The following is an 11,794-nucleotide window of genomic DNA, read 5'->3' as shown; positions in this document are numbered from 1 at the left end:
AAAATTGTCTAAATAAATAAGCTCCTGGCTGCAAATCGACTGTGAAAGACTTAATGTTGATAAATTTTATTAGCAGAAATGCTTTGAGGACACAAGAGTCTCACCTCTTTCTTATAACAAACAATAACTACAGAGAAAGATGAATATATTATGACCAGAGATGGAACATTTACAGTCTGGATACCAAAATTTAGAATTCTGGTCCCCATATTAATAATAAATAAATAAATAATAATATTACAAGTAGTTTCTTGAAATATGCAACACCATAAAACAAAAATGGATCATTTACAATCTGTGTATGACAGGATCACATAAACTTCAATCAAGCAGTACATTTTCCCATCAAACTATGTAACTCCCTATTAACGTTAAAGTAGATTTCCTTGTTCTATAAAGAAAAAAGTCACACTAATACTGTAAGTTTGAGGATGACAGATATCTGGAGTTACTTTTTATATATAAGTTGTTTACAAAGCCCCATATAAGTAAGACTCTTGCAAGGAGTCTCACCCTTGCATAAAAGATTCATTTGCAGTCCTCCAAATCCATTAAATCAAATTCTAATTAACTTAAGTCAATACTCTTTAGGCCTTGTTTATTCTGCAAAACAGTCATGATTAAACACAGTAGTGAAACATATTTCTCTTAGTTGCCTAAATGGACAGAAAAATAACGTGCTAATATGATATGTTTTAGTAAGCCTAGTGCAAACCTAACCTGAACCACATTAATCAAAGTGCTCTTGGAACAACGTGCTGCTCTGCATGGATTAAGGTATCAGACGGTCATATTAAATAAATACAGATCAGACTTGAATCCATGATATTTCAAAAGTCTCATTTTGATAGGATTTTTATTTGTATTCCATGTATTTTATTTTGCATAAGTTTTTATTACAGACATTTCTATGTTTATTGAATTGTACATGCTCTGTAAGGAACTACTGGTAGAATACATATCACCTTGCACATTTAGAAAAAAAAGAACTCTCCTGAAACTCATAAATATGCAGCTCCATATTTTAGAGACAGGGAGTGAACATCACTGAGTACCAGGCTTTGGTACCGATGATACATGATGTTTAACACAATTCCCCTATGCCATGCAGAGAAGAATTACAGTCAGAACTGTACTTTCTCCTGTGGAAAATGAATATTCCAAGGCAAAATCAACCAACAGATTTGTTAAGAAATATGAATAGGTTCAAATAGAAAATTGAAAAAGAGAGTGTTTTGTCCTATTAATAATACACAATAATAAAAGAAACTTTCTGCAGTTGTTTCAAATTTTGTAAACAGAAGAAACTCCACTTGGAAAACTAAAGAATTAAGATATAAAATGCAAAAGTCATAATTAAATAATGTATGAAACTGTTCACAGCATCACTTTCTACATGGTATATTTTTTTCTAGTCATTAGTTATGCTGTTACATTAATATGTATTAATCTAAATATTTGTCATAATGCTGCAATGTATGTCTCTTAGAAACTTTCTAATGCATGATAATAAAGCAAGTTGAATTTTCCAGCAAAATAAAATATTCAAATAATATGATCTTTAAAGAAATCACATGAATAGCTAATGCACACTGCTCTGAATCTATGCTTGGGAAAGAATTTAAATGATTAAATATTTTAAAGTAGTGCTGTTTTTTTAAAGCAACAAATAGAAATGAAGCAGTGATTTTTTATTACAGCTGTCTTTTTAGCAACATTCCTTTCCATTTCCACACTAGAATTGAACACATTACCAGCACTTGGTAGCTTTTTTATAATCCTTTTAATCACCACATCCATTTTGTTTCTGTAATTTGCAAATTGCCGTTCTTTTCAATGAAAAAAAATTACGCGTGTAATCTTACTCTTGACAAAATTGTTTACTTTTATTGATTAATAATGTTCCTGGTTTTGTATATTATCCCAAACCATAGATCTACAAAGATATAGAGTTATATTTGAGTCTGTATTTTTGAACCTTAAATCTTTTGCATTTTTAATGAGAAAACTCTGGCTATTTGTTTTCATAAGACTGATCCAGTAATCCATCTCTACTACAGAAACCGTTAAAAGTACATTTTCAAGTGCTTTGGTGATGAGGGTTGCTTATTTATTAGTCGAATTGTGGCCTAAAACAGGCTACATCTGACAACAAATGAACACAGAGGAATAAGACTCTGTCAAAGAGTGACAAAATAGAGACTTTCTCTATTTGTTCAATCAGATTTCACTCTGCTTAAACGTAATGCGAGTGTTGCCATTATCTTCAATGGGACCAGACCTGAGCCATTATTTTTCATTTTATTCTACGTTATTTTAAATGATATAGAGTCTATGGTGCTAAAAATTTAAGTTAATTTTGTTTCTATGAAGCAGCCTTTCTGAATAAATCCACATTGTAGCTTTCAAAGGCATGAAAAATACAATACTTTCCAAATCTGTCTCTGGGTGGGAAAAAATATGGTAAGTGAATGATAAAAAACTGTCAGTGAATGTCTTTACCATTCTTTAAAGTAAATGTATTCCAAAACTGATCCTGTTATGGACAGTTTTTAAATAAAGAAGTGTGTATATTTATGTTGATTTTATCATGAGTCTAGATCATTTCTGACATAACTCTATCAATGTCTGCATGGTATGCCACAGATGACTTATGATATGACTTAAAATCTTCATCTTTAGAAATTGGAACCGCATCAAGAGAAACACAGAAGTCCAAAGAGGGATGGATGGAAAGGAATAATGTATCAAAGTACTGCACACACCATTTCACCTGTGAATGAGAAAGAGTTTTTTGTTTCCAAAAATAAAATCAGCAGCATCTCTTGGGCTCTGCAAGTAAGAAAGGCAGTGCCTTACAATCAGCTAAAAATTACCATTAGAATATATTCTTACACTACATAAAGGAACACAACTTCTACATTAGTTTAAATGACTGAAATATTAAATGTAAACATAAAATAAAAATACTAGCTATTAATTTTTCTTTTATTATTCCTACTAGATAAACTACATTTATCCTTCCACACTACTGTAGATTGTGCACACACTGGGATTTTATACAGCTAAAATCTCTCTCCAGGAAAAGGGCTGGATCTATAAGTTCCTATGGTTTTCCAGGGTAAACCCTGTGCACCATCCATCCACCTTATGCGCTAGGTCAGAGTACTTCATAGAAACCTCAAGATGTGCACCTATATCTTTTTATATAAAACAGAAAGAGCATGCAGAAAAGAAGGTTATAATCCTGTTGTTTGTTTGTTTGTTTGTTTTGTTTTGTTTTGTTGTGGTTTTTTGTTTGTTTGTTTGTTTGTTTTTACTTCAAATCAATGTTGGGAAGCAGCAGCAAGGGCATTTTTTAGACTCAGAAAACAATCCTAAACACCACAGTCATTGGCCAAAGGCACAATTGATTTGAAAGTGGTTATCTTAACTATCCATTTTAAGGAGCAGAGGTGCAAACTGAAAGTCCATGAATGCCAGCATTTAAGAGATCCATTTCTACATTTGATCCAGTATAAGAAACCTTAAAATTGATTTCATTTTCTTGGTGTGTTTTGTTGTTGTTGTTTTTGTACCAGGTTTTGACTTATGTTTAGAATAGTCTTTTAGTAAAAGTAAAGAATGTGAAGTTATTTCTCCTTTGACAGGTGTCTGGTAAGATGCTGTACAAAAGACATTACCCAACATGGAAGACATTGTTTCTGTAAGTTTAAGGAAAGGGGATAGGAAGTAAGCATCCCTAGTGATGCTCACTTTTAGCACTTGCGTTACAGGTGTTTGTTGCTGTAGACAAAACAATTTACCTTCTGAGGCAAAACTTCCCAAATTTGTATTTGTCTCTCTTCATTTGCAGAGCTTTAAATGTTATCAGAATTCCCTCTCTCTCTGAGGATAGAATGAGGCTCAACACAACATAGGTAAATCTGAACATAATTTTTTCCTCGTTTCCTGTGAGACGACACAGACTTACATAAAATCAGACTAAAAATAATTTTAAAGTAACATCAATATAATGGAATCTTTTTGAGACTTAGTGTATACTGTTTTAAAATATACTTTTCTAGATCCTTTACTTCACTTTCTTATCAACATCCAACATACCTTTTTATCCTTTTATCAGATCATTACTAGACACCCTCTAGAGGCAGAAGCAGAACAGTAAATATCAAATTCAATTTATATTCAAAATAAGCTCTTACATTTGAGATTTATAAATTATTACTATTAGCATTTTGTTATTACAGCTCCAAGGAACATCACTCTCAGTGTCCAGTGTGAACATCACTTTCAGTGTCCAGTAATGAACATATGCAGAAGAAAATCTTTCTTAAATAGAAGATCAATCACTCTTTAATAAAGATGACTTCTTAATAAAACTTAAAAAATAAATAAAAAGACCTTCCTACTCATCACAGTGATAGGCTAGAATTTGATCTTGAAAAGCTTAATGTGATGATGATTGTAATGAATTAACTAACTTGTGTATTAATTTACACAGACTGCTCTGTTAAATTACTGTGGGTTCATTACTACAGCTCTAGTAAATACTAAACTGGAGCAACGTGTTTAGTTTTTGATTTTGTGTTCCAGAGGAGGAAAAAAAAGTGGACCAATTTTACAATGAATAAATATCATCCACTTTGAGAATAAAAGATACAAAACTCCTTGGCCTTTAAAGGCCTCAAAGAACTAGACAAAAAGAGACTGTAGGAAAATATATACTAACAGTCTTTAGGTAGAGGAAAGGTTGGTGCACAATTATATGGTTCTCATATCTGTTAGAAATAGGACAAGATTTAACAAAAACGATGCAATAGAGCAAGAGAGGCTTAATTTTTATATGGATGGAAGGGGGAAGAAAACAGTGTTCTGTGTGTAAGGACTGTTAAAGGCTGGAAGAAATTGCCTCAGTGACTCTTTACTCCTTTTTAAGAAGTTAGACAATTGACTATTATGGATGTTTGTAGTCTGATTGATCCTGCCCCAAGGCAAGAAGATGACTGTCTTTACGTCTTTTCTAGTTCTATTATCTTCAAAACTGTAATTTACAGTTGTGGCATTTCCCACTGGTTGTCCAATAGCTCTGTCCTTTGGTGCAGGCTGTGAAATGCATCAGATTTTTCTTTTATGCAATCATTAGAAAAAGTATCAGGCTTGAACCACGTCTGCAATGTACTTGAACAATTTAAAAATCCTCAGGATGTCTGAACTAGACTTTGTACAATTTCACTCGTGAAGAAAATGAAGCCATAAGAGATTAAGCTATCTGCACATGACTACACCATGAATGAAAGGGAAATGAGCACAGAGAACTTGGAATTCCTACTCCAAATTTTATGCTTAAAACTGAAAAAAAAAAAAAAAAAAGTATGTTGCAACAAAACATAGAAGAAATAGGACAATGTCCCACATATCATAGCAGCTGCATAGTCATCTTGCCATAAAGCACATACTTTGGAAGCATAGTTGCTGAAAACTGTATATTTTCAGTACAACTTCTTTTGACTAAATGTAGCATCCATCCAGCAAAAAGAAAAATCTTTCTAAGTATCTCTGTATCAACTACTCAGAGTTTTCAAGAATATAGTCACTAAGAGTATTGCAATCAGTTTTGGTTATTAATCACCATGACAAAATTATTGATTTTCGTTTCCTTCTTTCATGTTGTGTGGGAACAGTCAAAGTTAGATTACAAGATCTGAGAGGGGAGATAAGGACAACAAGCAGGCTGTTGAAGGTCCCCAATATACACAGCACCTGTTTAACCTTTTAATAAACCCATGGTTTTACTTTAAGGAATCTTGTTTCTTTAGAAGCATCAGTCTCGCTCCCAGTAAAACAAAGAATGTAACCAGTGTAGTACTGAGATGCCAGATGCAATCAGATGTCCCACCTGAAGCAGGATGCTAGAGACTGTATGTACTTTATTCCACTGAAAAAGTAAAAGTGTCCAGGCTTCTCTGTCTTGTAACAAGGCACCTCATGTGTCAAAAAGGGGTGCCTTGGATATAAGGTAGCATTTTGCTAAGCATTTAAAGGTCTGTTAAAGAAATACTAATAATTAATGACTACTTTTCAGAACAAATGCATTTAAGACAGTTTTCCTTCTCCTAGACAACCAGGACATCCCTGAAGTGAATTAGTATTGTTAGATCTATGTTTATTAACGCGTCACTCTAAAAAACAGTCAGAGGCCTGCTTCTGTATATTCTTGGACTGTTCCTCCAATGTAATCTTCTTTGTTTTGACTTATTCTACTCCAAAAGTGCTATCTTACAGCTACAATTATGGAATGTTCTTCACTTTTGTGTAAGAATGTGTTACTTGTCTAAAATAAAAGTGCCTTGTTTGTTCAGATTTTTGTTTACTTTTATGTATCATTATTGTGAACCCTTCCACAGTATGAGAGGTCCTTTCCTTGTTTTAATTAAACTTCTGTAAGCCTTACATAAATAGGCAAATGTCAACAAATGCATAGGGGAAAAAAAATAATAATAAATAAATAAATAAAAACTCAGTTTACACAGCACTGGGAAAGTAAAACCTAACGTTGCTGAAAGTAAGGGATAGCCATGTGACGATCATTAAAAGTTAAGGGCAGGGACGTCCCATTGCATTGTACTGCTGCCCCCTTACGGACAAAGAAAATGAAATGTCGAAGTCTGATCACAGGCCTAAAATTGTGGGAGGTGAGCTTTAATTTTAGGAATTTTGGCATGGTTCTCATGCCTTTATGTATGCCACTGGAGTCAGTCTGGTTCCTTTCGCACTCTGGGGCATGTTAGTACCCCTGCTGTCTGAAACTACAAAACGGTGGGAGCCCCGTCTGCGTTGAAAGCAGGAAGAGACATGATGAAAACCAAAATACCCTCTGCACATTCAAAAGTACCGGGCACATCAGGTCACACACATCACTGCTGGTGAGGACCCACCAGCCCCAGCCTGGGCTGCACTCAGCTGCAGGCCAACCAGCTATGTCTCCTTGGGTGGGACAGGCTCCAAACAGGTTCCACTGTTTGGCTTGGATCTGTGTCTTTTCCCAATGGATCATTACCACATATTTAGAATATAAAAGTAATTACTATAATAAAATAAATTAACCATGGAGAAACCTAAAGTATGTGGTAGGACCTGGTAGCCCCAAAGCTCAGCCTTGCTTATGTGGACATCCCATGGTACCATCAAACTTCAGAGGTGAAAAAGTAATCTGAAAAGATACTGTTAACAGATTAAGATAGTTCAATTATCTGGGGGGATTTCAATTAAAGGCAGCTCCACTCTGGTTTTGAGAAAGGTGCTGGTGTGCTCTGGCAAGACATTTAACAGACTCATCTGAAAGGAAGAAATCGTGAGAAAAAGCAAAGCTTTTCAGGAAAAAGAAAAAGAAATAAACCTTGGGGGTTGTGAGCTAAAAGTAAACTGTGCTGGGAGATTCCTATTATCAGGTTGGTGCTGTGAATTCAGAAGATGAAAGTGATATTTTTTCATTTGTCCTTTTCCCAAAAATGAAAACCAATTCTCTTCACCAACATTTTCTATATTTTCTGTTGTCATCGTTCTAATTTAATCTTCAGCTTCAAGTATCTGAAATTTAACTTGCTGAATTGTTCCATTTGTGAGTTCTGTTCCTCACAGTAAGACACTTAAGATTAAATTTGATTAGTGCTTTTGTGTTGTAAATTCCAATATACTTTCTCATTACTAATATAATTGTGTAGTGCTCACAAAATCTGGATGTTTGTGATTGCTTTTAGTTGATAGTGAGTACTGCGATCAATGAATAAATGATTTTCATTACCTACACAATTGTTTCAATACTACTGTTTGTTAAGGGTGTTTGGAGGTGACTTTTCATATAAAATGTTTTACAGGCATGGTAAGCTACATGATCTAAACAAAATTTTGTAAGCTGCATGAGGTGTTTTTGAAAAAAAAAAAAATCTTTCTGGAATAGGAGAATTCCCATAGTGGATTGTATTGCTATAATTTTCAAGTCATGCAAACTTTGAGTGAGGGTAGTGTGACACACTTCTGGGTGAACACTTGAACATACTGAAGTCAACAGAAATTTGTCACCATTGACTTCAGTGGGGCAAGAATTTGCTCTGTATTTCCTAAAGTAAGCAGCTCTTTGAAGAAAAATTTTCTTGTGCTCTGAGTTCTCAAGCTGCTGCCTCATCTTGATGGCAGTGATCACTGTTGTGTGCAATACACTGGATAATCCTCTCTTTCCACGTGTTCAGGTATCACACTTTCATACCCGTTAATTTAGGGAATTCATACATACATGTAAATGCATATGCATGTACATATTAGGGTATATATGCATATATATTTGACATATCTAAAACATGTATGTATCATTATGTATATAAACTGAATGATGTATAGATATAATATATGGAGTATTTGTAACATATGGAGTACATACATACACATATACAGTAGCGTTAGAAAATATTAATGTTTGTGAAAGACTCCAAGTTCCTTTGAAAGAGGCTGTGGAGGCCTTTAAAAGACGTTTAGATGTAGAGCTTAGGGATATGGTTTAGTGGGGACTGTTAGCGTTAGGTCAGAGGTTGGACTCGATGATCTTGAGGTCTCTTCCAACCTAGAAATTCTGTGATTCTGTGTGATTCTGTTATGCTGAGGGGATGCCGGTGAAGGAGCAGTTTGCCTTTTAGCAGTGCCCTTAGGGCCCGGCGCTGCCTGGCCGCAGACCGGCGTGCCCTAACTCCTGCTGAAGCACCCTGCTGCTCAACAGAGGGGGCTCCCTCTAAAAGACTTGCGCTGGCACTCCTGACCAGCTGTAGCTACCACCACCCCCAGCAGGAGCCCCCAGGTTTATTCCCAACCCTCGGAGCCTCGGCGGGAAACGCATTTTTAAAACCCGGGCGCCCAAACACGCCTCCGGGACAAGCGCCCCGCCTCCGCCTTTCCGCACCCGTCCCTGCTGCCGGGGGTTGCCGGGGGGGCCCTACCGCCCCGAGGCCAGACCCCATACAGGTGAAGGTGGCCGGGCCGAGCCGAGCCGAGCCGGGGTGGGCTGAACCGAGCCGGGCTGAGCCGAGCCGGGGCGGGGACGGGGCGGGGGTGCTGCGATCGCACCGCCCCACGCCGCAGGAAGCGCCGCCCGTGCCCTTTCTTCCTCCTCCTCCTCCTCCTCCCGTGGTGGCGGCGGTGGCGGCTCGGCGATGCAGCAGCACTTCTCCCTGGCCGACTGCGAGGTGGTGGGCTTCGACCTGGACCACACGCTCTGCCGCTACCACCTCCCGCAGAGCGAGCGGGTGAGTGCGGCTCGGCTCGGCTCGGCGCGGCTCGGCCCGGCCTGGGAGCCGCAGCGAAAGGGCGAGCGGCGGGGCGCGGGGCCGGGGGAGCCCCGCTGCGGGCACGGGGAGCCCCGCGGTGCCGCTGGAGGTGCCCCCGGGGGGAGCTGGAGGGAGAACAGGCAGGGAAGCGCCGGGCTGGCTGGCTGGCCGCCTCCTCCGCAGGCCTGTGCCCGAGCGAGGAGGACACAGCCATGCCTTGTGGCTTGGAAGCGGTGCCTCTTGAGAGCCCTCCTGCCCGCCGCGGTGCTGACATGAAGCTGGAGCCCCTGGGCTCAGTGCGGAGATGCTGCAGGCAGAGGTAGCGGCGCTCGGCACTTCGGACAGGCGACCTTGGCAAACTTTCTCGTGCTTGCAGCAGAAGGGCGAGCCTGGGGACGCTCAGCATCCCTGCCTGAGCGCAGTTAGCTCACACGGAGCGGGCCCCGTCTGGTCGTGGAGGGTTCCTCCACTGAGGCCTCCTCCTCTGTTGGCATCTCTGTTGACTTTGCCACCCAGCTGTCCTGGCTCACAGGTGCTTGTGGTGTCCTTCTGCCTAAGCCCCTTTCATATGCCTCCCTTTTCTTGCCCAGCACAGGACTAAACTTGCATGTTAGTGGCAAGATCCCTCAGAGCATGATAGAAAAGCAAATGCGGGTGAGGTGCCCCATTCCCTAAATAGCTGGGGTTTGGTGCATCTTGGTTTGTAAAACTGCTTTGCTTCCTAGGGTGGTTTGACCTCCCATGGAGAGGTATCTTTGCTGACGGAAAGCACACACTCATTTTAGTTCACTCTTCATCTTCTCACAACACAGAGACGCTGCCTGACGCATGCACGCTGCATACTTCCTTATCTAAGAGAAACGAAAACTTAATGCTGGCAGGCCCAGCTGAAAATGCAATTAGTTCTTAGTCTTTCTGTGCCAGCCCTTGTATTGGTCTTTCTCTGGCATTATTCATAGTCATTCCAACAGTAGCTTTTGTAATTGAGTTGTATTAAATGGCTGAAAGTTGTACAGGCTTTAACAGTGTTCTTTCCAAACTTATGAATAATTTACTTTGTACTCGCTGTTTCCTTCAAAGTATGTTCCATCAGGCATGTTTAAAGTGCCCAATATCTTTAGTTGTTTATAGGTTCAGAAGCCACTTGTTGAGTCATGAATGGTGACATTTTAAAAATAAAAAAGACTGGGGAGGGGTAAGTAGTGACTAGCCTTAGGTACTTACTCTCTTGGTTTCCCAACAGTCTTGAAGCACTGGGGAAGGAAGGTAGGAACACCTCACACTTATCTATGCTAAAAAATAAAAAATAAAAAAAAATGCACCAAAACTACTGCATGAGCACCTTGAGCTGTTTGCCTGCCAGCCAGAAGTAACCTTGGGCACTGCTATGAGGAGACAATGGGGCAGGGCCCCCAGGTCCCTGATTTGCTGTTGCTTAGGAGGCACTGAAACTCAGATCTTTCAGCTTTCTAGGGAACAGTATCTTTGGTCTCAATAAAAATAATTAATGCCTTTTTTTTTCCATCTATAGCTAATATATGATAGTTTTGCCCAGTATCTGGTAACGGAGAAGGGTTACGACAAAGGCTTGCTCACTCTAACTCCAGAAAGCTTAGACTTCTGGTAAGTATGTTGAACATAACAATCTGTGTTCATAACTTCCTTTATGCTATAACCTTTAAAAGGCTTGGAAACAGCTTCTCTTATTTGACCGTTGTTATGATTATCAAGCCCAATAGGTAATTCCAAAATTACGGTTTTAAATAGTTGTTGGAGCAACTGTTTCCCATGAGATACTTCTAAGGTAGTTTGAAGAGGCAACTGAGTATCTAAGTTTGCTTTGTTCTTCTAGCTGTCTCCACACCAGCTTTGTGGTCAGACTGACTTATTTTGTATACCCCCTTTGACTTCTACCTCCAATTCAACTGGTAAACCCAGTAACCATCAGAATTTATTCATATCTCCTTTTTCTCTTGATGGATGTTGTTTTTGTTTGAGTAAGACAGAATAGTCACAACAGTCTTTGAGAAAATGAGGGAAAGTGACATGCTGGGAAGAAACACTGTAGAAGTGGCACTGTAGGCATGAAGCTGTAATATTAAAGATTAAAATGAACTTTCCTGGTCTTAGTTCAGTGACCTCTGAGTAGGAACATTTATCTCCAGTATTTCATCTCCTATAGATTGTTATCTACAGCAGAGGCGTGGGGACTTGAAGGCTAGGCTATCTCATGTTTGTTTGTTTGTTTATTTTTCCTCTTAGGACAAGCACAGGTGTTTTTAAATTGTTTTTACAGTTTGGTATATTACTAGACAGATTGCAAACAGGTCTAATTTCAGTTTTCAAGTGATAAGGAGGGTATCTGTGTTTCTCATATTTTGAGGCCTCTGAAGCATGAAGATCTAGGTATTCCAGCCTTAGTCCCTTACTGGAGCTGGGGATTTGTTAGTGTGGACCTGTGTTGGTGCTACTTACGCAGGTGT

At 38.9% G+C, this 11,794-nt stretch overlaps 1 protein-coding gene across 2 annotated transcripts in view; it reads left to right on the top strand.

The window, feature by feature from the left end:
• Nucleotides 1-8,956: 8,956 nt before the first annotated feature.
• The window catches only part of NT5DC1 (5'-nucleotidase domain containing 1), a 146,723-nt gene continuing 143,885 nt past the window's right edge, over nucleotides 8,957-11,794 (top strand). The window contains exons 1-2 of one of the 2 annotated variants that reach the window (XM_068677653.1): nucleotides 8,957-9,290; nucleotides 10,843-10,934. In XM_068677653.1, coding sequence (XP_068533754.1) covers nucleotides 9,198-9,290; nucleotides 10,843-10,934 — 185 coding nt within the window. In that variant the 5' untranslated portion in view covers nucleotides 8,957-9,197. The remainder of the gene's footprint in view (nucleotides 9,291-10,842; nucleotides 10,935-11,794) is intronic. The other variant, XM_068677654.1, reaches the window with a different exon arrangement.

The sequence above is a fragment of the Anas acuta genome, chromosome 3 (genome assembly GCF_963932015.1).
Source record: "Anas acuta chromosome 3, bAnaAcu1.1, whole genome shotgun sequence".
NCBI classification, from domain to species: domain Eukaryota; kingdom Metazoa; phylum Chordata; class Aves; order Anseriformes; family Anatidae; genus Anas; species Anas acuta.
The sequence above is the reverse complement of the archived record's forward strand: the minus strand, read 5'-3'. Positions and strand labels throughout refer to the sequence as shown.